This window comes from Ammospiza nelsoni, chromosome W, assembly GCF_027579445.1.
Source record: "Ammospiza nelsoni isolate bAmmNel1 chromosome W, bAmmNel1.pri, whole genome shotgun sequence".
Lineage (NCBI taxonomy): Eukaryota > Metazoa > Chordata > Aves > Passeriformes > Passerellidae > Ammospiza > Ammospiza nelsoni.
In genome coordinates, this window is record NC_080668.1 from 17,432,242 (window position 1) to 17,458,900 (window position 26,659).

Below are 26,659 nucleotides of genomic sequence, written 5' to 3' on the forward strand. Positions count from 1 at the left end.
GTTATAGTGTTTTAAAAGAAAACATTTACTTCTCACCTAAAATGATTGACACTTGTTTTACTAAGGAATGAAAGCACAAATGAACCCGGTCTCCGATCACTCTCTCGAATAAGGTAACTTCCAGGTTTTTCTGCTTGCCAAAGACGTTCTTCTGCAATTGTTCTGTCGAGTTTTCCATGATACCACCTAAAAAAAAACATGTAACAATGGGTGTCCTTTAAAGTTAAGGCCTCTGCTTATTCTCACAGAATAGAGCTATGAAACTAATGAAAGATCTCCATTGAAACTGATAAAATTCCAAACCTTTATTTCAAAAAAAGTTATCAGATGTTTACATGTGCAATCTCTCTCAAATTACTTATTCCCAACTGTCCTAGATTGCAAGGCAATGTGTATTCTCTTTGCCATCTGTTAGAGGTGTGGCAGTTATCTTCTGTTAATTGGGCAGTTTTCTTTATCTCTTCCACAAACCAATCCTCCCTCCAGGGACACATCTGCTGTTAATGGGCCATTGAATGTCACTGCATGACTGATAAATATTACACCATCCCATTGTGAGATGCTCCACCCAGAGGGAGGAGCCAAGCCTTCATAACTGGATATAATCTGAGATTTTTGGGACACTAGCACAGCCTTTCCACTGGATTTCCAGAGGAACAGCTGCCTCTTCCACTGGATCTTCAGAGAAAGACTACACCCTTCTACAGGATCACTGCTCCAACAGAACCACACCTGCCACTCCAGGAGGACTGCAGCCACCATTCCAATTGGACTGCTACCAACACTCTGACCCACAGGGTGTCAGGTTGTATTCTGACTGTCGGTGTTGTTTTGTTTTACTGCATTGTTTATTTCATTTTTTCTTCCCTAATAAAGAACTGTTATTCCTGCTCCCATATCTTTGCCTGAGAGCCCCCCTTAATTTCAAATTTATACCAATTCAGAAGGAGGAGGGGGTTTACATTTTCCATTTCAGGGGAAGCTCCTGCCTTTCTTAGCACACACCTGTTTTTTCAAACCAAGACACCAACACACAGATTTTGGAAAGCTTCACAGGTTCAGATAACCCGTTTCCCCAAATAACTCACACTGGAGAAAATCACTCTGAACCATCCAAAGGAGACAAAGGCTCTCTATAACCATCTTTTTTTATTCCCCAATTTGTTCATTTTCAGCAAATAAGTAGTACCAGAGGTAACTAAACTGCTGTATTTTAATCTTACTCAGGCTTCTATTCAGGCTACAATACAACCTGTTTCTCAAACAACAAACACAGATAATAGTATCAAAATCTGCACCTAAAAAAATGACAGCATTCACACCAGAGTATATTTCAGCCAAAATGTCTTCCCCAAGCACAACATACAGCCTATTAAGAACAAATACAAATGCATGGCAACTCACAGACTTCTAAATATGACAAAAGAACACTTCAGTTTAAGTCAAAAGCTAAACTCATTAAAACACTCCTTACCCTTTCCTCAATTTTGACCTCTTTCTACCCCAAGCAATCAAATGGGGAGAAGCAGCAGTGGAGGGAGCAATTGAAGCAAAGACAAGTGTTGCACTCAAAACCTTTTAAAAATGAAAACTTTTATACGGGTAATGTTTTATACTATTTAAATTATCAGCTATTTAAGACCATTCACCTAGTGATTCTACCAATTTGCACATCTTGCAGGAGTTGCAAGAAAAGTACTTTAGAAGTGATATGAAAGTAATCTTCCAGCTTAAAATAAACAAGAAAAAAAAAAGAAAAATTGCAGTTTAGAGTAAAAATACCCAACAAAACAGCTTAGCTGGTAATAAAAATCTTGCAAAAAAACATTTTTTCCTATAACATAGAAATTCTCAAAGCCACCTTTCACTTCCATCAGAATGAGAGTCAAATAAATAAATTATACAGATTACATATAACAGCAGAAGTAGTACCAGTGCCAACACTGTTTTCATTGGCAAATCTGCAGTCTTGTTAGTATAGCGCTCTCCTTTGCATCTCCCCATCCTGATTAAAACAAATTAAACCAGTGAAAGAATTGTTTTGTCTGTACATTGTATTGAACTTGAGGCAAGGTTAGAAAGATCATGTCTGTGGTGGGTTGACCCCAGCCACCATCTAATCACACATAGAGCTGCTTGCTCACTCTCCCAACAGAACAGGGTAGAGAATAGGAAGAACAAAAGCAAGAAAATGCATGTGTTGAAAAAAAGTTTAATAAGTCAAGGAAAAATAAGAAGGGGCTGGTGGAAACAGAAAAAAAAAATCCCCAAAGCAATGCACAGTTAATCACTCACTCACTACCTCCCACAAGCAGACGAACGTCCAGCCAAACTGAGCAAGCCAAACTGAGCAACGGCTACTTTGGAAGACACACACATTGTCTTTTTTTTTTTATTGTTGAGATGATACCTGGCATGGTATGTGTCTTGAATTGTCAAGCAAACTGTATTCTATTTGCCATCTGTATGGCAGTTATGATCTGTTAAGTGGGCAGTTTTCTTTATCTCTTCCACAACCACTCCTCCTTCCAAAAAAACATCTGCTAATAATAAGCTATTACATGTCACTGCATAACTAATAAGAACTATAGCATTTCATTGTGAAATGCTCTGCCTAGAGGGGAGAGCCAAGCATTTTTACTGAAAATATAATCTGAAGATTTTAAAACACTAGCACAGCTTCTCTACTGGATTTTCCCAGAAAAACAGCTGCCTCTTCTTCCACTAGATCTTGAAAAAAAGACTACACCCTTTTCTACAAGATTCTTATCCTAACAGAACTACACTTGACACTCCAGGAGGACTGCAGCCACATTTTTAATTAGACTGCTACCAAGACTGACTGACAGGGTGTCAGGTTGTGTTCTAACTCTGTCAATGTTGTTTTAGTCTACTGCATTGTTTACTTTATTTTTTTATTTTCTTCCCTATTAAAAGACTATTATTTCCTGCTCTCATATTTTTTGCCTAAAAGCTCCTTATTTTAAAATTTATAGCAATTCAGAAGAAAGGGGTTTACATTTTTCATTTTAAGAGAGGCTTCCACTCTCTTTAGGAAGCACTTGTCTTTCCAAACAAAAACAAATTTTGGCGCTCAAGGTGCGGCTCGAGGGCATAAAAACAAAAAGAGAATAACAGTTCTTGAGTAATCTATTTTTTGTGTGCTGCTACAGAAACCTCATTAAGTGACACCATGTAGTCCAGCTTACCCTAGTTTAAGTAACATGTAGTCGTAGCTACATTTCTCCCATTTGTAGGCCCTTATCTAAACATGAGTCCTGTAACCAAAACTACTGTGGCTGTTATCCAGTTTGTTTTATAAGTAAATAAGGTGAAAAATTCATCAATTTATAACTTCCTCTGGAAAGCAAGCACATAAATTCACAGCTATCACACACTAACTGTATGTTTTTGGGGTTACTTTAATAATAGCACCTGCTGTAAAAAAAATGACACTGGGAGAAATTTTCTCCCAAGCCTTTAACCATCTCTTTGGGTCTGCCCCAGCAGTTTTTGAAGGGTTCAGATCCACTCTAAATACTAATGATATCATACAGTGGCTGGTGTTGCTGATAGGCCTGTTCTATTTAGCATTTAGAGAGAAGGGAAGATTAACCTGGATTATCACCCTGACACCTACCCCAGAACCTGACACAGCAGCAGAGCCTAGGGATGCTGCTGCCCCAGAGCCTGACCCTACCCCACAGCCCACCTCAGATATGAACTACCCAGATTGGGTAGGGGGTCTGGTGAAAGAGATGCGTGAGATGAGCTAAATGCTAAAAAAATACACTTCCCCAGCTGGTGAGAAGCCCTCCCCCTGCCTCGGAGAGAGAGAGTCTAATAGTGCAGCAGTAGAACCCACAGATGTTACAACTGTCCAAGTTCCAGCTGAACTGCAAAGGCAGTCACAGCCAGCAGCAGTTGCCCCTGTAGAAACAAAGAAATTTAAGATGAAACCAAAGCACCCAGATAGGGGAGGGCCCTCACAACCCACAGGGGAGCCAGAGGTTGCAATCATCACCAAGTCCCTGACGTACAAAAGTCTCCGCAATCTGCACAAAGACATTGTACAACAGGGACATGAGGCTTATACAACCTGGCTACTTCGGGTCTGGGATCATATGAGTAAAGGCGTCCAGCTGGATAGTAGTGAAGCAAAGAATCTGAAACCCTTAACCCAGGACTCAAGTATCAATCAGATTTTTGTAAGAGAGCCAGGGTCCCTTTCCCTCTGGGAGTGGCTTTTAATAAGTGTCAGAGACAGGTTTGTCCACAGGGAGAGAATGCAAGAGCACCACCATAGAATGCACTAGAAGACTCTTGAAGAAGAGATCCAACAGGTGAAAGAAGTGGCAGTATTGGAAGTACTCTATAGGAAAAATAGCATGATAATGACTCTGACAAAGTCAGGTGCACAAGGCAAATGTTGTAAAGTCTATGAAATCTAAAGCCATCTCAATACACCACCTTCATTGCAACAATTAATGCCGATACCAACCGAAAGACAGTGAGTTCTGTTACCGATAAGCTTAGAAATTATGAGAGTATGATCAATGGCCCAATGCAGGCTCATGTCTCTGCCGTGGTCCAAGAACTCCAAGAAGAGATGAGAGAGATGAGAGAAGAAGTGAAAAAGAACAATTCCTACATCACACCAGTGCAAGTCACAGGCCCCAAAGTAAGAGCCCAACATCCTCCAGCTAAAGAGAGAAAGTACAACCCACGGGCTGACCTATGGTTCTTTCTACGTAACCATAGAAAAAACATAGGAAGGTGGGATGAGAAACCCACTTCTGTCCTGGCAGTGTGAGTGCGCCAACTTAAAAAAAGAAACACTAACCGAGAAAACTCCAATAAAGTGAAAGTGGCCTCAAACTCCCATAACCGAGCTGCTGAATATAATCTGTCAGATCCCCTTGAAAGTACCTCTACCATGTATGCCCAAGAAAGAAATAATAACCAAGGTTAGAGAAGCTCTGCCTCTAGCCAGGGAGAGGCATGGGAAAACCGGATCTTCTGGACGGTGTGGATCTGATGGCCTGGCACATCAGAACCACAAAAATACGATGTCTTAGTTGATAGTGGTGCACAGTGTACCCTGATACCATCAGGACATGTGGGGGTGGAACCTGTTTCCATTGCCAGAGTAACGGGGGGATCACAGCAATTGACCCTGTTAGAAGCTGAAGTAAGCCTGACTGGGAAAGAGTAGAAAAAACATCCTATTGTGACCAGCCCAGAGGCCCCGTGCATTCTAGGCATAGACTTCCTCTGGAATTGCTATTACAAAGATCTGCAAATACTCAGATGGGCTTTTAACATAGCTGCTGTAGAAGCAAAAGGAATTAAGCAGTTAAACACTTTGCCTGGACTTTTAGAAAACCCATCTGCAGTAGAACTTCTGAAGGTAGCAGAGCAACGAGTGCCAATTGCCACCTGGACAGTGCACCACCGACAGTACCGAATGAATCAAGATGCTGTGATCCCCATCCACAAAATTATTTGTGAGCTGGAAAGCCACCAAGGGGTGGTCAGCAAAACCCCCTCAGCCTTCAACAGTCCCATGTGGCCTGTGCGCAAATCTGACAGAGAATAGAGATTAACTGTAAACTATGATGCCTTAAATAAAGTGACTCCACCACTGAGCGCTGCTGTGCCGGACATGCTGGAACTCCAGTATGAGCTGGAGTCCAAGGCAGCAAAGTGGTATGCTACTGTTGACATTGCTAATGCATTTTTCTCCATTCCTCTGGCAGCAGAATACAAGCCTCAGTTTGCTTTCACCTGGAGGGGCGTGCAGTACACCTGGAACTGACTGCCCCAGGGGTGGAAGCACAGCCCCACCATCTGCCATGAACTGATCCAAGCTGCACTAAAAAAGAGTAAAACTCCAGAACACCTGCAGTACATCGATAACATCATTGTGTAAGAAAACACAGCAATAAAAGTATTAAAAAAAAAAAAAAAATCATCTAGATTCTGCTGGAAGCTGGCTTCACCATCAAGAAGAGCAAAGTCAGGAGACCTACCCAAAAAATCCAGTTCCTGATAGTAATGTAGCAAGACAGTGTCAAATTCCTACTAAAATCATCAACAAGATCACCACGATGTCTCCACCAACTAGCAAAAAAGAAACACAAGCTTTCCTAAGCACCATACGATTTTAGAGAATGCACATTCCCGAGTACAGTCAAATCGTAAGCCCTCTTTACCTAGTCACTCGCAAGAAGAACGAGTTCCACTAGGGCCCTGAGCAGCAACAAGCTTTTGCCCAAATTAAGCAAAAAAATCACTCATACAGTAGCCTTTAGCCCAGTCAGGATGGGACCAGAAATGAAAATGTGCTCTGCTCTGCAGCCAGGAACAATGGCTTGTCCTGGAGCCTTTGGCAGAGGGTGCCTAAGGAGACTCAAAGACGACCACTAGAATTTTAGAGTCAAAGCTACAGAGTCTGAAGCCAACTACACTCCCACCAAAAAAAAAAAAAAATCTTGGCCGCCTATGAAAGAGTTCAAGCCGCCTCAGAAGTAATTAGCACAGAAGCACAACTCCTCCTGGTACCCCGATTACCAGTGCTAGAGTAGATGTTTAAAGCAAAGGTTCCCTCTACCCACCACGCCACTAACACTACATAGAGCAAGTAGATTGTTCTCATAATGCAGTGCACCCATATTAGAAACCTAAATCGCCCTGAAATTTTAGAGAAAATTACAAACTAACCAAAAAGTAAAAACTTTAGTCGCACTGATAGAAAAACAAGAGCAAGTAACACGTGTCGAAGAAGCTCCACCATACAATCAACTGCCAGCAAAAGAAACACACTACACTCTTTTCACTGACGGTTCCTGTCACATTGTAGGGATGAAGCAAAAGTAGAAAGCAGCCATATAGAGCCCCACACGACAAGTTGCACAAGCTACCGAAAAAGAAAGTAGATCAAGTCAACTTGCTGAACTCAAAACTGTTCAGCTAGCCCTAGACATTGCTGAGAGAGAGAAGTAGCCAAAGCTCTATCTTTATGTAATGGGTTAAAACTTTAAGTTTGTTCATCAAAGCTGACAAAGTTATTCCAGTAAGACTGTTGCACCACCTCCATTTGTTTGCTTAAGTAAATTTCCAGACTTAAAAGGATAAGGAAGGTGAAACCAAAGACAATGGGTTTCACAAACATTTGTTTATCTGTTTAGTAAACTGTTAATATGGGTGGTGGGCTTGCTATGACTGATAGCACAGTATCAGCTTATCCACTCAGTAAACCTAAGATTCCAGGAACTCAGCAGATTAAGCCTAAAATTCCAGGAATCAGATAAACCTAGCAAATAAGGAAAATACCGGCCTTCATCTTCAGACCTCCAGGAGGTGGACTATGACCACCTAGAAACAAGAGAAGAATACGCAGAGTACTACACGTCAACCCGGAAGCAGGACTGTATAAGAACTCCACGAAACATCAGAAGAGTGTGGCAGTGGTGGAGCGGAGACTCCCCTGTCGCCCAGCGCGCCCGGGGCGCTGACTTTGCCTATTATCTCTTGCTCTATCAATTAATAAATTTCATTTTATTTGGACTTACTAGTCGGTGATTAATTCCCCACCGCAACTAACCTATAACACTTTATACTAATTCGTAAATAGTAGCCAATGCTCTGTGGGGCTGGATGGAAAAGTAGAAAAAAGCCAACTGGCAGCGTAGAAAAAAGCCAGTCTGGCTTGTTAATAAATAAAAAGACATTGCCACTCGGGTAGAAAAACTACCTGTAAAAGTCCGTCATGTAAATGCCCATGTCCCCAAAAGTCAGGCTTATGAGGAACACCAAAAGAATGAGCAAGTAAAGCAAGCAGCAAAAACAAAAGTGTCAAAAATAAACTTAAATTAGCAACATAAGGGGGAATTGTTACTAGCTCAATGAGCCCATGATGCCTCAAGTCATCAGGGCAGAAATGCCACCTACAAGTGAACACAAAACCAAAGAGTAGATTTAACCATAGACTGTTATAAATAAAAAATCTGCCAATTTTTTGGGGGAAAAATAGAGTTGCAAAACCAGTTAAACCAGTTGCTGCTAAAGTAAAGTTCTACCTGCTTGTTATTGTAATCATAAATGCCTCCTTTTGTATTGGTATGGCCCTGCCTGAGGCTAAGTTGTCCTTCTCCGCAGATGGTGGGTGGAGGGGACATGGGGGGGGCATCAGAGAGGATGCAAAACAGCCTCGAGACCAGCATGCCATGGGAAGGAACTCCACCAAACTTACCGAAAAGACCCCAAAAACAACGAGCCAACACAGAATTAAGAGTTCAGAGTGATATCTGGACGTGAGGAACAAAGTACGAAGCCTGCAGAGATGCTGAAAACCTTTGTTGCCCCTTGCCCTAAGCAAGAAGACTTCAGCTGAGGCCAAGACCCTGGATGGCAAACCCGAAAGTTGCGAAACATGGGGTATAGCCCTACTGCTCTTGTGAGGACGGGCCCCCCAGCTCTGCTCCAGGTGGACAAAGCTGTACATATCTCCTCCTCCGAGTCACCCTGGGATCAGCGACAGCAGACTGCGGACCCTTCGAGCTTCCCAACCTTGAGCTGATCACTTTTAATAAAGGCCTTAAAAGGAGAAAAAGTCTCCTGCCCTGTTTATTTCAAGACTATTTCTCAAGTTATCCATGACTGTAAGATGTGTACTGCCATCAAGCAAGCCAAGCAAGTGAAACCCCTATAGTATAGTGGGCGGTGGTCCAAGTACAAGTATAAAAATACCTAGCAAATTAACTACATCCCACTACCCCAAAATCGCCAAGGCAAGCGCTATGTGCTAACCATAGTAAAAGCCACTACTAGATGGTTGGACACCTGTGACAGTGGTCACAAGGGTTTTCAGGATGAGAGAGAAACGAGAATGTTGATTTCATGTTCAGAAGGCTTGATTTATTATTTTATGATATATATATTACATTATGACTATACTAAAAAGAATAGCAGGAAAGTTCTCAGAAGGCTAGCTAAGCTAAGAATAGAAAAGAAAGAAAACAAAGGAGCTCTCCGACTCTGTCCAAGAGAGCTCAGTCCTTGATTGGCCATTAATTGTAAACATCCAAGATGGGCCAATCATAGGTGCACCTGTTGCATTCCACAGCAGCAGATAACCATTGTTTACATTCTTCTTCTGAGGCCTCAGCTTCCCAGAAGGGAAAATCCTAAAGAAAGGATTTTTAGTGAAAAGGATGTCCACAACAGAGACCTACCATGTGCCTCACACTACTGCCCAAAACATCATCCTAAGCATTAAAAAGCAAATCCTGTAAAGACATAGTACCCCTGAGAGAATTGAGTCAGACAACAAGACCCATTTCAAAAATAACCTTATCAACACCTGAGCCAAGAAACATGGTATGGAATAAATACATCATATCCCTTATCATGCACCAACTTCCAGAAAAGTTGACCAGCACAACAAACTACTTAAACCTACCCTGAAGGCACTTGGGGGCAAAATTTTTTAAAATTAAAAAATAAACTTAGCAAAAGCCACCTAAATGGTCAACACCCAAAAGTCCATCAATCAAGCTAGTCCTATCCAGTCTGAACCCTTGCACACAGTAAATAAGTATAAAATCCCTATTATACACATTAAAAGCATTTTTAAAAAGACTGTTTGGATTAATCCCACCTCAGGCAAAGGCAAACCCATCCATAGGATTGTTTTTGCTCAAAGACCTGGTTACACTTAGTAAGTAATGCAAAAAGATAGAAAAAGCTGTTGTGTACCACAAAAAAACCTAGTCTTAAGTGAGAACTGTGAGTAAAGTTTTATTGTGATGCAAATAGAAATAGAAGAAGGGGTAGATAATGTCCTCAATTGTCAAGCAAATTGTATTCTCTTTGCCATCTGTATGGCAGTTATCTTCGGTTAAGTGGGCAGTTTTCCTTATCTCTTCCATAATCACTCCTCCTTCCCAAAAAAATCTGCTAATAATAAGCTATTACATGTCACTGCATAACTAATAAGAGCTATAGAATCCCATTGTGAGATGCTCCACCCAGAGGGGAGAGCCAAGCATTTTTACTGAAAATATAATCTGAAGATTCTAAAACACCAGCACTGCTTCTCTACTGGATTTTCCCAGAGAAACAGCTGCCTCTTCTTCCACTAGATCTTGAAAAAAAGACTACACCCTTTTCTACAAGATGCTTACTCAAACAGAACCACCCCTGACACTCCAGGAGGACTGCAGCCACATTTTTAATTAGACTTTTACCAACACCCTGACCAACAGGGTGTCAGGTTGTGTTCTAACTCTGTCAGTGTTGTTTTAGTTTACTGCATTGTTTATTTCATTTTTTTATTTTCTTCCCTATTAAAACACTATTATTTCCTGCTCCCATATTTTTTGCCTAAAAGCTCCTTAATTTAAAATTTATAGCAATTCAGAAGAAAGGGGTTTACATTTTCCATTTCAAGAGAGGCTTCTGCTTTCTTTAGCAAGCACTTGTCTTTGCAAACCAAACCAGCATGGAATCCCTTTGGCCAATTTCAGTCAGTTGTCCTGGCTCTCTCTCCTCCTCAATTTCTTGCCCACTTCTAACCTACTTGCTGGAGGACAGAAGAAAGTGAGAAATTGAGAAAATGTTAACACTTTGAACACACTGTTCAGCAACAGTCAAGACAGTGCTTGTTATGGTTTTGGCCTGGCAAAGCCAGAGCCCTCATGAGTACACCTTCTCCCCGGTGTCTGCATGAGTACACCTTCTCCCCGGTGTCTGCTGTGAGATGTGACCAGGAATAAGCAAAGCAGACTCCAACTTAAACATAAAGAAAAGTTTATTAACTAAGCTACACACAAACAATTACTAAACTACACAAGAAAGAAAGAAAGAAAGAAAGAAAGAAAGAAAGAAAGAAAGAAAGAAAGAAAGAAAGAAAGAAAGAAAGAAAGAAAGAAAGAAAGAAAGAAAGAAAGAAAGAAAGAAAGAAAGAAAGAAAGAAAGAAAGAAAGAAAGGAAAAGAAAACACGAGGAAAATGAAAACCTCAGAAAAAACACTCTCCCCCTCCTCCCCCCTAAATTCCCAATACAATACATCCTCCAAAATCACCAGTTCTGGGTCCAACACCACCCTTTAGATTGCTCAAACTTTCAGTTCCTCAAGAGGAGAGGGAGTCCTTCCATGTGTCGTGGTGGCCTTTTCCGTCCTTGTTCCGGTGCTCTCACCACCAAACAGGGATCAGGGCTGCTTCCAGGGTTGTCTTTTTAAGGATGCTTTGTCCAGTTCCAGAAAAGCACAGTATCTCACCTTCTCACCTTTGGGACATCTATCCCCCCCATATTTTATATACCCCCTGGGGCCGAGGGGTACCCACACTGAATCTTCTTTGGCACTGGGACATTTCTCCCCCTGGACTCAGTCTCTGTATCACACGGAAACATAGCTCTGTCCATGGCTACACAAAAGAGTCCAGCATAAAATGCCACTCCATCTTCTCCATTCTTTCAACATCTCTCACTCTCTCTCTGATCCAGACCTCCATCACTCGTTCATTTCCTTCGTCCTCCTCCACTCTTATCACTCATCTAGGAAGGGTTAATGTTCTGTAAGGTTTTCATTGTCCAAAAAGGGTTAAAAAATCCTCCAGGCAGCTGGACTCCTGGCTGCACCCCCCCCCCCCCCCCATCTCCTCAGCCAGGCTGCCTGCTGCCAGCACATATTTACTGAGTTTCAAGATAACGACACAGGCTGCACTCTCTCTCTCTCTCTGTCTGTCTCCAAGGGGGGGGGGGGGAATGGCTGTCCGATGTCTCTTGGGGCTCTCCACCCTTCCATCCTCCAAGGCCTCCTCACCCCCATCTCTGTCCAGGCCCAGGCCTACCACATGGCTGCCCCTCCCCCGCCCAGCAGCAGCGGCTGGACAGGGGAGAGATCCGTCCTCCATCCCTCAAAGTCCCAAGAGAGCCTCCCAGGGCCAAAGCTCTGCTTTTAACCCCTGGGTGTTCTCGGAGGTGTGTCCTAAAACCCACTGGCTACACCAGGTGCCAATATCAAAATCCAAGCACCCATTGGTTTGACCACAACATCCCAGAATTCCCACTTCTTCCTGGTCAAACCACCACAGTGCTATAGATGGATAATGAGATTATTAGCCCTCACAATTAAGGGATAACTATTGTGTGAATATTACGAAAAGCCTTAGTGATGTATAGTTATGTTACTGTAGTTTAGATGTCCTTTGTTCTCCCCATAGTTTCCTTTTCCACCCTCCTCTGTATTGTTGCCATCAGACAGGCTGGGTTGTCTAAGACAGGTAGAAAAAAGCTGTGCACATGTGCCCCTTCCATAGGGCAGTTGGGAATGGAAAATCTTGTTGCTAAGGGGGCATGGCATGGCAACACTTGACCCTCCAATCAAGTTACGAGGAAGCACTCTCCACCAATAAATGGCAAAGAAGAGCTGACTGATAGACTTTGGGAGGGGCCAGGGTTGGCTGATTCAACTCCCAGGGGTATAAAAGACTGAGCATCCATCTTGAAGATGAACTGGTAACATGGTAGGCAGCCATGAAGGCAGTTCCCAGTGCTGCAACTTTTTCCTTATTTAGTCCTTTTGTTGTATTTTTGTTAAGGTTTAATAAGCCTTTTAAAAATTTTAAACTGAACAGTTGTCTCTCACAATAGCAGTGTGTTATCAACACTGTTTTAACCACAAATTCTAAGCAAAATGCCACAGGGGCTACTATGAAGAAAGTTAATTCAAGCCCAATCAGAACCAGGACACCCTTAGATGGCTCTGTACCATTTAGAATTTTATAGTTCAAGATCAATAACTTGAATTTTATGCTGTTCCAACTGCCAATTGCTTAATGCATTGAGTTAGAAGCAAAGCTTAACATCTCTCAACTTCACACCAAATATGGTTTTTCCCCAAAGAGATGCAAAATGGTGTCTTACCTTGCTATTCATAAAAAGAAGCTGTCCCTCTGGCCATAACTATTACCAAATGTTTTCATTTCAAAGAGTAACTCGGTATTACTAAGATTTTAAACTTTCATCATTGCCAAGGACAAGATCCCTATAATTTCCAGTCACCTCTTATTTTCTTGCCTAGTCCTAACTAGGAAGACTTCTGTATTTTCCACATTAAGTTCTGTGAAAAATGCGTATTTTATGATTGGCTTTTTGCAAATATTAAAATGAATATTATATGTGTTATGTTAGAAAGTTATGCTGTATTAATTTTCCTAAGTAGTGTGTTAAATATAGTTTTAGGTTATAACATAATGTTAAAATAGAAACTATGCTATGTAAGATACTTTCTATAAAGAGAGGAATGAGGTACTCACACCGAGATAGCAGCCACAGGACACCTAAATCTTTCAGAGAAAAAGAATTTATTGCTCTCTTATCAGAAGAAACTAACTTCTTCCCTCCTCGCTCAGCCCTGAAGACGCCATTAGGATTAAGAGGAAGAAGCTGACACTGACCAGAATCCTTTGTTTGAATGGAATCGATGCATCATGTATGAGGTGTATGAATATGCAACAGACTATTGTTTTTAAGGGTTAATCCTCTGTTAACGGGTGTCCTTTTTCGGGCTTATTTTGCCCAGAAAGCGGTACCCAGACTGTTCATAACTCTCTGTTCTTATTGTCGCGTATTGTCCTAATCCTAATTGTCCAAATTTTTATTACTCCAATAATATTACTATTTTTAGAACCAATTTGTTACTATTAGACTTTTAAAATTTTTAAAACAAGTGATTGGCGTTTTTCACAAGTTCTAAAGTTTTAAGTGATATTGGACCTTAGGATTTGTTCCTTTTTTTTCTTTCTGTCTCAGGGAATTTTTCTCGAATTTGTTGCCTGACACCAGAACGATGAATACTTTAAGAGAGACAAAGGAGGTGGCCAAGATGGGGGGAGGGGTGCAGCTGGCTGCAGTCTCTTATCTAGGGAGGTTTCTCTTGGGAAGTGCAAAGATACCGCGAGATTTTGGCTGGGGGGGTGAGTGGCTGGGCTTGTCCCTAGCTCTCTCTCTCGGCACCGGAGGGGAACTGTCGGGCTCGTGCTACTGTGGGGCAGAATTCGCTGCCACCGTGGAGTTCAGCCCTTTACTGCTTCTCCTACCGCGGGTGAGCCTTTGCTCGTAAGAGCAGCCGTTGAACTGGGACCTTTTCAATACCCAACCTCACTGGGAAGGACCCTCACCATCTACTCGGGTGGCTCAGGAAAAAACCCGGGACCCTGAACCCCTCCGGAGGGAGTGTCTCCTGGCTGCTTACGGCAGCTGCCTGCAGCAGCCCATCTGCCGCCACCCACCCCCAATGTTTTCTGCCACTGCTTCAGGGCTTTTTACTACACTTTAACCTGACACCCCATGCCCGCCCTGACAGTCCGCGGCTTCCGGCACGGCTCCGGAGTCTTTGCTACACTTTGTTTGCAACCCTAGGTGAGCTTGCCTCTGCTGTTCCAGCCTGCTGTTTCGAGGTTTTCCTGCTGCAGTCTATTTAGCTTCCCGAGTGGCACTGACACCAACTGACCCCCGTGAGTTTGCCCCTTCTTTCTCTCGCCGGCTGAGTTGCCATTACCCTTGTGGAGAGGCAAATGAACTCGCGCCACAGCGCCCCCTGCAGCTATGGACGAATCATTACAGCGGCCCTGCCGACTGTGATCATTACACCAAAGTGGAATGTGCTTGACAGCCGAGAGAAGGCTGTTATTGGTTTTCTGGTTTTATTTGTTGCTACCACTGTTCTTGTTTGTTTCTCTTGTTTAATATAGATATATATATAAAGTATTGTTATTCCTTTTCCCATATCTTTGCCTGAAAGCCCCGAAATTTCAAAGTTATAATAATTTAGAGGGAAGGGGGTCACATTTCCCATTCCAAGGGAGGTTCCCACCTTCCTTGGCAGACACCCGTCCCTTAAACTAAGACAAGTGGCAACAATTCATGGAATCATAGACTATGCTGAGTTGGAAGGGATGCATAAGGATCACTGAGTCCAACTCCTAGCCTGGCACAGGACAGCCCCAAGAATCACACCATATGCCCAAGAGCATTGTCCAAAGGCTTCTTGAATTCTGTCAGGCTTGGTGCTGTGATCACTTCCCTGGGGAGCCTGCTCCAGTGCCCAACCACCCTCTGGGTGAAAAACCTTTTCCTAATATCCAACCTAACCTCCACTAACACAGCTCCAGCCATTCCCTTGGATCCTGTCACTGGTCATGAGAGTGAAGAGATCAGCACCTGCCCCTTCACTTCCCTCATGAGGATGTTGAGGACTGCAATGAGGTCTTGTCTCAGTCTCCTCTCCTCCAGGCTGAACAAATCAAGTGACCTCAGCTGTTCCTCATATGGCTTCCCCTCTAGGCCTTTCACTATGTTTGTAGCCCTCCTTTGGATGTTCTCCAATAGCTTTATATCTTTCTTATATTGTGGCATCCAAAACTGCACAAAAGACTCAAGGTGAGGCCGCACCAGTGCAGAGCACAGCAGGACAATCACCTCTCTCACTACATGGTGATGCCGTCCCTGATGCACCCAGGACATGGTTGGCCCTCCTGGCAGCCAGGGCACTGCTGACTCATGTTCAACTTGCCATCGACCAGGACCCTCAGGTCCTTTTCTGTGGTGCTGTTCTCCAGCCTCTTGTTTCCCAGTGTATACACACAACCAGGGTTGCCCTGTCCCAGGTGCAGAATCTGGCACTTGTCCTTGTTAAATTTCATACAGTTGGTGATTGCCCAGCCCTTTAACTTATCAAGGTCTCTGTTTATCCAACTCAGCTTTTCTTGTACTTTTTTCAAAGATGTTCCCAATAGCTATTTCCACTGACATAATCCCAGACTATTTCAAATAACAAGTTTCATTAAGGAGGTAATCTAATAACAGTCCTCAACTCCAAACAGTATATGTATAAATATATAAAACATAATTTAAATATAGACCTATGCATAAAAAACCCAAACAAACCCCATACTTCTTTCATTTCCACAGTCATCAAGCGTTTTACATAAAAATAAAAAATAATTAGGACAGCCGGAGAATATGAAAGATCTTGTCAGGAACCCGTAAAATTTTATTGGTGCCATTCTTGTTTAACTGGAATACTTCTATGCAACACAAACACAGTGTTGACATAAGATGCTTCCTCTATCCTCTTATTGTGCCTAAATACCAATGGGGGGGGGGGTTTGATTGTTTTTTTAAAGGAAAAAGGAAGATATGGGGTAAAAGGGAAAACTACTGCAGAATTCCTAAGAATTTATCACTGAAACAACAGGCATGATCCTATGACAAAAAGATCTAACAGCAGAAAATGTGTTCTTCCACTATAAAAAAAGAAAAAAAAAGGAAAACAAAAGGTGAAGAAATATAGCATGATAGTATGCTTCTCAATAAGGTATGCTAGCAGGTGAAGTGCATAAGCCCCAGTACCCCCAGGTCCCTTTCTGCCTGGGCACTGTCCAGCCACACCGTCCCCAGCCTATAGTGTTGCAGGGGGTTATTGTGGCCAAAATGCAGGACTCAGCATTTGGACTTATTAAATGTCATCTTATTGGACTCTGCCCATCCATCCAGGTCTCTCTGCAGAGCTCTCCTACCTTCCAACAGATCAACACACGCTCCCAGCTTAGTGTCGTCTGCAAATTTACTTATGAAAGACTCAAGACCCTCATCCATATCATCAATAAAAATATTGAACAGACCTGGCCCCAGCACAGACCCATGAGGGACACCACTGGTGACTGGCCACCAGCCGGATGCAGCACTGTTCACCACCACTCTCTGGGCCTGGCCATCCAGCCAGTTCTTAACCCAGCAAAGAATGCTCCTGCCCAAGTCGTGGGCTGTCAGCTTCTCCAGGAGGATGCTGTGGGAGGCAGTGTCAAAGGCTTTGCTGAAGTCCAAATAGACAACATCCACAGTCTTTCCCGCATCTACCAGGTGGGTCACCTGGTCATAAAAGGAGACCAGGTTGGTCAAACAACCCACCCCTCCTAAAGCCATGATGGCTGGGTCTGATACCCTGGCCACCCTCTAAGTGCTGTGATGGCACTCAATATAAACTGTTCCATTACCTAACCAGGTACTGAGGTCAGGCTAAATGGCCTATAATGACCAGGATCCTCCTTCCCATCCTTTTTGTGAATGGGCATCACATTGGCCAGCTTGCAGTCATCTGGAATGTCACCAGTGAGCCAGGACTGTTGGTAAATGATGGAGAACGGCTCCGCAAGCTCATCTGCCAGCTCCCTCATCACTCTGGGATGGATCCCATCTGGTCCCATAGATTTATGAACATCCAAGTGGCTCAGCAGTTCTCTGACTGCCTCCTCCTGGATAACAGGGGGACCGTTCTGCTCCCTGACACCATCTACCAACCAGCACTTCCGCCTTCTCCTTATCTGCAGTTACTAAGTTCCCTCCCTCATCCAGTAGAGAACAAAGGTTGGTCTTACCCTTCCTTTTGCCCTTAATATATTTGTAAAAACATTTTTATTATCCTTTACAAAAGTTGCCAACTTAAATTCTAACTGAGTTTTGGCCTCCCTATTTTTTTTTCCTATATGCTCATACATGTACTTATGTTCAGTTTACTTACTGTTTCACTTCCAATGTAAGGTTAAAATACAATTTTGTTCTGCTGCTCCTAACCATTGTTTTAAAATAGTATTTTTGATATTATCTATTCAGACCAAAATATAACCAGATTTATATATAATTCTATTCTGCAAGTACTCAAATTATAAAATCTGGAGAAATCAGCAAACTACCCAAAATAAGGTGTTTATAGTCCCTCTGCAATTCTAAAACAGGCAGTAGTAAGAAACACTCGTTACCTGATGAAAAAAGGTTACCTTCTAACTAACTTAACTGCAAAACAGAAGAGAAATTTCATACACTAAAATCAAGTTACATCACAGCTGCAGACAGTTAGAATTAGACTCAGATCCACAAAGGGAGTTAAACTACCCCAATATCTGCTAGAAGACCAACACATCAGGACATAAGCAGTCAAGGAGGTTCCCAGAGAGGCTCATTGGGAATGTGAAGGCTAAAGGCAACTTTGGCTACAGTGACCACTACATGGCAGAATTCAGGGGGGTAAAATGCAAGATCACAATACTGAATTTCAGGAGAGCAGTATTGGCCTCTTCAGGGATCTCCTTGGAAGAGTCCCATGGGATAATGCCCTGGAAAGAAGGGGAGCCCAAGAAAGCTGGTTAATATTCAAGGATCACCTCAACCAAAGGCAACAAGAAGATATTATATAAGTACACAAGTGACAAAAGGAAGACTAGGGAAAGCATGATCCCACTGCTGAATGGGGCAGGGGCCCTGGTGATAAAGGACATGGAAAAAAACTGAGGTACTGAATGCCTTCTTCACCTCAGTCTTTACTGGCAAGACCAGCTGTCAAGGACTGAAATGATTCATGCCTAAAACACTGTTATAAAATAATTTTGCCCGTTATAGCAAAACTGTATAAAGAAGCCACTGAAGCCTACCCCTCCCTAAAGATGCCTGACTATAACTTTGGACTGAAAGTCAAACTGCTGAGATTAGACAAAGGGAAACCCATTCTTCAGTCATCTCAGGCCTGGGGAGAAGTAAACAAGTAAACAAGGAAAAGAATGAGAGCCAAACTCAGCAGCCATGCTAAGAATCATCTCTGGCTTGTTTTGGGGTGGGGGAGGCTGTAGCCCACAGATCCATTTGCTGGGAGCAGGTTTGCACAGATTTCCCCCCACAACCAAGGTGGGAGGAAATTTCAGTGAGTCGTAACCTCTGCTCAGGGGCAGTGAACTCATCCATCCTCCCTTACGCAAACTGGCTATGGAACCCCCAACCCTAGGAAGGCTACATCCATGGGACATTGTTATGAGAAACAACTGAGGGGGTATCTTAATCCATCAAAGACCCCCCCCTCAACTGTCCCCCCAGAGTAATTCCTGAGGCCTTGCAGCACAGGACTGCACGCAATACAACAAATCTGGAGCCTGTCAAACAATGGCAACAGCCCCCCCCACAAGGCAGGTGCCTGGGTTTTCCTACCTATCATGAACTACTTATATTAACCCATCGGGTTCTATGCTTTTTGGGGGACCTTCACCACCAAGAAGACCAGCTGAAGAGGATCAATGGAACATTGTTGGGATCCACAGATGGTGATATTTTCTTTATTCTCTCTCTGTCACTCTCTTTCTGTCCCCCTACTTCTTTTCTATTTATTTCTCTTCTTTTGTCTCTCTTTCTCTCATATTTACTATTAAATAAAACCCATACTATTGACTTTGGCATATGGTCTTGTTTGCACCTTAATTCAGGCAGAGGCATTTCTAATAATTTTAATAACCAGATCATAACACTGGCCTTCAGAAATCCTGAGTCCCAGAGACCAGAAAAATGGCTGCAGCAAGAAAGATGTACTCTTGCTGGAAGAAGATCAAGTCAGGAAATACTTCAGCAAACTGGACGTACATAAGATCACAGGCCCTGATGAGATACACCCATGAGCACCGAGGGAGCTGGCTGATATCATTGTAGGGCCACTCTACATAATATCTGAACGGTCATGGCAATTGGAAGAGGTGCCCAAATAGTGGAAGAAAGCAAATGTCACCTGAATCTTAAAGAAATGGGATCCAAGGAACTACAGGCCAGTCAGCCTCATCATGATCCCTGGGGAAGGTGATGGAACAACTGATGCTGAAAACCACTTCCACACAGGTGAAGGACAAGAAGTTACAAGGAGTAGTCAGCATGGCTTCACAAAGGGGAAGTCTTGCTTGACCAATCTGATAACCTTCTATGATTAAATGCCTGGCTTAGCAGATGAGGGGAGAGCAGTGGATATTGTCTAGCTGGACTTCAGGAAAGCTTTTGACATTATCTTTCTGTTGGAGGGTAGGATTTTTCCTGTTTTCTTTCTCTTATGGAATTTTCTCCCATTTTTTTGCTAAAAAACAATAACGATCGGTATTTAAGAGAAACAAAATAAGTAACCACAGAGAAGGGGGAGGAGTGCAGCTGGCTTTACTGTGGTAGCTGAGGGGTTTCTCTGAGAAGGGCAGAGATACTATGAGATTTGGGCTGGGGGAAGGGGTTGGGTGCAGCTCCTAGCTCTCTCTTCCTTTCTCGGCTTCCAGAGGGGAAAAAGACTGCTATCGCTGTGAGAAGAATTCACCACCACTGCGAGGTTCCGTCTCCAGCTGCCTTCTATCGTGAGTGGAGCTCTGCTCGTAGGAGCGGCCGTTGCACTGGGACCTTATTAACACCCTACCGCACCAAAGGACCCTTCATCATCTGCTCGAGCGCCTCAGGGGAAACCCCGGGATCTCCGAGCCCCTTCCCCTCCAAGGCAGCCTCTCCCTGCCGGATTCGGGAGCCGGGCTGCCACTGCCCGGCCCCCGCCCTTTCTTGGCCACTGCTCCGGGTTTTTTGCTACACTGTAACCCCGCAACCCCTGCCTGCTGGGGCGTCCCGTGGTTCCAGCTACAGCTGCTGAGTTTCTGATACATCTCGTCTACCACTCCGGGATTTTTTTTATTGCTTGTCCCTGCCATTCCAGCTTGGTGCTTCCGACATCCCTACTACAGCTCCTTTTGCTATCCAGAGGGGGCACCGGGATCGGCTGCCCGTGGAGGTTTGTAAAGGAAGCCCCTCCTCTATCCCTTTCCGCCGTCTGCATCCGCCATTGTCCACATGAAAGAGACGGCCGAACTCATGCCACAGCGCCCCCTGCAGCCGCAGGGAAATCATCGCACCTGCCCTGCCCGGCTGGGGAGCCACCATCGCCCCTGCCAGCTGCGACCATAACTACACCAAAGGAGAGAGTGCCTGCCAGCCGAGAGAAGGCTGTTACTGGGTTTGTGGTTTTGTTTGTTGTTGTTGCCATTATTGTTGTTTGTTTGCCTTGTTATACATACTAGTAAAGAACTGTTATTCCGTTTCCCATATCTTGCCTGAAAGCCCCTTAATTTCAAAGTTATAATAATTCAGACGGAAGAGGGTCCTATTCTCCATTCCAAGGGAGGTTTCCGCCTTCCTTGGCGGACATTTGTCTTTCAGACCAAGACACACTCATATGATCCTCATAGAGAAGCTTTTGTTATATGGGCAGGATAAGCAAACAGTGAGGTGGACCAAAAACTGGCTGAACATCAAGGCCAAGAGAGTGGTGGTCAGCAGCACATGTAGTTGGAGGCCAGTATGTACCCCAGGGGTCAATACTGGGTCTAGTCCTGTTTAACACCTTCATTAATGATCTGGACAATGAGGAACAGCATATCCATAGCAAGTTTGCAGAACCAGGAGGAGCAGCTGATACACCAAGGGTCATGCTGCCATCCAGAGGAACCTTGACAGGCTGGAGAAATGGTCTGCCAGGAATCTCATGCAGTTCAATGACAGGAAGTGCAAAATTCTGCATCTGAGGAAGAATAAGCCCAGGCACTAATACACATACTGGGGGCTTACCAGTTGGAAAGTAGTTTGGCAGGAAAGGACCTGGGGAGTCCTGGTGGACACCAAGTTGAATATGAGCCAGCAATGTGCCCTTGCTACAAAGAAGGCAAATGGTATCCTGGGCTGCATTAGGAGGAATGTTGCCAGCAGGTTGGGGGAGGTGATTCAGCACTGGTGAGGCCACATTTGGAGTCCTATGTCTATAGTTTTGGGCTCCCCAGTACAGGAAAGACACAGACATACTGATGTGAGTCCAGGAAAGGGCCATGAAGGGACTGAAGCATCTCTCCTATGAGGAAAGGCTGTCTAGCCAAGAGAGCACAGGAGATCTCATCAACATATACAAATAGCTGAAGGGAGAGTGCAAAGATTAGCTATTGTCAGCCATGCCCAGTGACAGGACAACATGCAATGGGCTATATCTGAAGCACAGGAGGTTCTGTCTTAACATGAGGAAACACTTTTTTTTTTTACTGTGAAGGTGACTGAGCACTGGACACAGGCTGCTTAGAGATGTAGAGTCCAAACATGCCAATAGTATTTCCCCTCAGTTTTCAATGCAGTACAAATTTATTCTTTGGTATGGAGTAGAGCCTTCAATAATTATTGTAAAGCTATGCACTTTCAGAAAAACATTTTATTAGCTACTGAAATAAACAAATGCTGCAGAACTCTGGACTTGCTACCTCTGACAAATTCACCTGAAGAAATTATAACTTCACACTACATTGAAACAAAACATTTTTTTCCTTTTACTCAAACCACATTTGTTAAATACTTCTCTACCCAGCTCTCTCTCCTTTTTTCTCACTAATGTTGTCTCAACAGATACCAAGAGTGACTGTAACAATACATCTACCATGGAAAGGATTTCTGTTATCAAAGGATTTCAAAGGATTTTCATTTCAACATGATATTCATCACTTAAAGAAACACCATATGAAAATATGAATTGTGTCGGAATATACTGGAACTGCTTTTGCCATCTTAATGCAACACTAAGATATAACTTGTCAACTTTAAGATTTTTATTCAAATACATAAACAACTAAACTATTTCACATATCACCAGTTTACTAGTAAATTAAGTATCATTCATTCTTTAACTTTGTAGGCATTTCTGTAACACCGTTTCAGACTGCCATCAACCTCTAGCAGTAAGCTTTGCAGATGGGGTAGATAGTGCAGAGAAAAACACCCAACACACAAAGGGAATTGTCCACTCTATTACCTAGCATCCTGTGCCTCCCACCTACCATTAAGCTACAGCAGAAACATACTACTTCTATACTCAAATGAAAAAGTATACACTGAACACACAATCATTAAGTCAGTCTCATTCAGGATTGTGGTGCATTGCCTTGCACAGTATTTGCATGCCCTCTGCACACTAAGGACAGAACTGAAACAAAGGTAGGATGTGTGCTGATTGGTTAACACGTCCATATAGTGCTCCCACAATTCAACAATTAAAGAGGTCAGCCCAATCATGGAATTCTGAATTCCCTGAGTGCATCAGCTGGTCTGTGTCATTCATCCAAAGAAGCCACGCCCTGCTTCTTGCCACCCTGCTCCATAACCATGGTTATGTAAGCCTTAGCATAGCCCAGTAATGGTAAATGATTGGATTTGCTGTTGTTTTGACCTGGATAATTGTACTAGTGAATTACTGAATGTGTTGTAAAAACACAGATAATTGTACTACTGATCTCTATTTAGCAGTAGCTTGTTTATCCCTAAAGCTGTTTGGTCTAGCATCTCTTACTGTATCCTGAACCTTTATCTTGGCAGTGCCTCCTTAGGCTGTTACAAAGACCAAAGGGAAACATCAATCAATCATACTTTGGACTTTGAGTATTTTAATTAGCAGAATTTGTTCCATATTGACAAGCTTCTCCCACTGCTACAAAATTAATCATATTAAAATTTATTCCCATTTTCCTGAGGTACTTGGAAAAGAGGAAGTGTATTAGGTGTTTGCTTATAATATTAAAGTGACAGATCTTTGTTCAATTCTATAAAAACAGATAGTATGACTACAAAGTACGCTTCCAAAATAAAACATCAGGACTGAAAGAATAAAACTTACTATCAACATGCAGCTAATTTAAATTACTTAACTGACAATGGTAAAAAATTACTTTGTATCAAAATAGATGTATGAAAGAGAAAAGAAATTCTGATTATTTTTAATTAGCCAACAACTTAAAAAAGTCACAAAAATTATAAGTTACAAAGAAAAAACAGGTAAGCAGATGGAGATATAAGTTTCTGAATCAATTTTTCAACATCTATTTTGCTGCCTAAATGTGTTTATATTGAAGGACCTGCAAGAACAAATACTCAACTATACAGTTATGCTGGTCCTGCAAAGCTTCAATATTGCTTTTGTCTTAACAAGCTAAGTAGCCTCATGGACCAACAGAGAAAATCGGGGCCTTTGCAGTCATGCTTTTTGTCAGAAATTTTGTATCCTCTTCTATGAAAGTTAACCTTCACGCTGTAATGCGAGTTACAATACTCTGACAGCAAAATTCACTTATAATTGTGAAAGTAATAATGATTACTTAGTATCAAATACATTCAAATCAAATCATTCACCAATAATTACCTCTCTTTCTAAAAAATATTTGAAAAAAAGCACAACCTTACTTTCTGAGATACATAATGACCAGTTCTAACAGAAAAAGCAGTCTGATCTTTCAGAGAGAACAGGAAACTGTCTCTCTCTGACATAATACACAATATTCAAGAAGTGACTTTCCCTTTATGTGCCTCTATTTCCCTCCTCAGTCTTTATCTTAAACTGCCTGATTATATTGCTAGCTCTTTATGGAAGTATAAAACTTTAGGACTATTCAAACACTGTCTTCACAAAACAAGGTCTTATTCTTTATTATCTTTCACAAAAAGTCAAGAAATCAAGAGGAAAGGATTAGTAGAAAGCCTGCCATGGTTAGAGATTACTTTTAACAAACAAACATTTAATATTACAGAAATGAACTCTCCAACACCAGTTATGAAAGATGGTAAAAATGAACTCAAATTCAGATGGGTTTTCAGATGAATTTTGACCTATACCTTGAATATATCTGCCATCCTCTACCTTGAAACCATGTTTTTCTCTATACCTACTACAACTTGAGAAATAACATATTTCTATATGCCAACATAAGCTATTTAAGCCTTTGAAACTGTTTCATTTTGGGGAGAATAAGGTACTTACTTGAGGGCTGTTCCAATACAAGCTGTCGTGGTTTAACCTGGCAGGTAGCTAAACACCACACAGCTACTCACTCACTCCTCCCCCCACTAATAAGCTAGAATATACAAAACAAGTGATGCACAATGCAGTTGCTCACCACCTGCCGACCAGTTCCTGAGCAGCAACCCCCAAACAACTTTCCCTCTAGTTTATATTCTGAGCATAATGCCATATGGTATGGAATACCCCTTTGGCCAGTTTGGGTCACCTGCCCTGGCTATGTTCCCTCCCAGCCTACTCGCTGGTGGGGTGATATGAAAAGCTGAAGAGTCCTTGACTTAGTGTAAACACTGCTTAGAAACAACTAAAAACATCTATGTGTTATCAACCTTATTGTCCTAAATCCAAAATACAGCATTACACCAGCTACAGGGAAGAAAATTAACTATCCCAATAAAAACAGGACACAAGCCTTGCTACCTTTCTATGTAAATCTGCAGACTTCCTGGAATTAGTTCATTGTCAAATCCAAAGATTGTTTAGTGCACTTGCCAGTTACATTAACTCTATATAACATTATATGATTTTTTTTTATTTCGCAAAATATAACTGAAAAACTACTCCGCCTCTAATGCAAGATTCTTTATATAACTAGCATTGTAGGAATCACGATCAAGCTGATGGAAGGAAAATTATAATAAAAATATTAACGAAGACTTAATTTTTTCAATTTTTTTTTTTCTTTCCAAACATAACCTAATGAAAAATTTCTACGACACTTCCACAGGAGTTTGAGAAAGTGTGTGGGCCTGATGCCGCGCTGCCCATTGCGGCGCCCCTCTTCCCCGTGGGGGAAACGTCCAGGGGTGGCGGACACCCGACGGGGTTCAGAAACGCTGCTACTCACTGGTTTGTGGGGGGAGCGTTGAGCGGGATGGCCACCTCCTCCTCTTCATACTCGGGCCCATCCAACGAGTCGCCTTCATCCACAATCCCCAGCCCCCCCGCCAAGGAAGGTGGCTGTGGCGGCGGCGGCAGTGGGGGAAAGGCGACAGTGCTGGGTTTGGGTGGGAGCAGCACCTCTCCGGACACCTCCGGCCTTTGTCCAGTTGCTGATAGTGCGTCTCTGGACGCCAGAGAGGCAGGCCCGGAGCTTAACGCCAGAAGCCCCAGCGCCGAGCACAACGCCGGACCGCCAGCGCCCAGGCTGTCCCCGCCAGAGCCAGCCAGGAAGGGGCCCTGCGACCCCAGCTCCTTGCCCCGGCATAACGTGGGGTAGTGCTCCGACTCAGCTCCGCCAGCAGCTCCCACCATCCCGGCAGCCGTAACCGAGCCGCCCTCCTCAACCCCGGCCTCAGCCGCCATCATGTTGAGCCTCACTCCCTCCTACCTCCACCTCCCCCGCCGAACGCAGTACTCCGGGGAGGTGGCGACGACTTCCTCCTCCCCGCGCCTCCGTCTGGCGGGGAGCGCAGCTAGTACTTAGGAGATTTCTCTAGCAGACAGGCTCTGAATAATAACCATCTGAGTGCCTAGAGTAATCCCTCAAGACCCCAGCACTGCTGCTTTACCCCCCTGCAGCCGCGAGGGGAGCAACTCTTGCGGAAATACAACTCTACGCTCTCACCCCACCCCTCCCCCAAAAGCCAGCGAGGGCACGCGACTGCATGGGCGGGGCAAAGAAGAAAAGGGGGAGGAAACTTGTTAGCTAGTGACAGAAAAAACGGCAAATTGGTAAGCGGCATTTGCGCGTTTAGTATCTCATTCTCATGCAGGGAGTAGGCAGCAGAGCGCGGAGCGTAAGGTAGCTAACAAAGAAGATGGGGGTTCCCTACTCCCTCTTCAGGAGTGTAAGGGATACAGGGAGGGGAGAAAAGAATAGGGAGCCCTTCACCATTCCTGCTTCGGAGAAAACAAACAAACAAACAAAAAAACCAATCCCCACACCAAATGACACCACAACGACCAAACAGGAAAAGCAGATCTTCACAGATCGTG

General features: G+C 43.3%; 1 protein-coding gene across 1 annotated transcript in view; it reads right to left on the reverse strand.

Moving 5' to 3' along the window:
• The window catches only part of LOC132086121 (ras GTPase-activating protein 1-like), a 126,155-nt gene extending 99,927 nt beyond the window's left edge, over nt 1–26,228 (reverse strand). Inside the window, exons 1-2 of the mRNA XM_059491580.1 lie at nt 25,569–26,228; nt 37–186 (exon numbers count right to left, since the gene is read on the reverse strand). Of these exons, the coding sequence (XP_059347563.1) occupies nt 37–186; nt 25,569–26,029 (611 nt within the window). The 5' untranslated portion in view covers nt 26,030–26,228. The remainder of the gene's footprint in view (nt 1–36; nt 187–25,568) is intronic.
• Between the last annotated feature and the right edge of the window lie 431 nt (nt 26,229–26,659).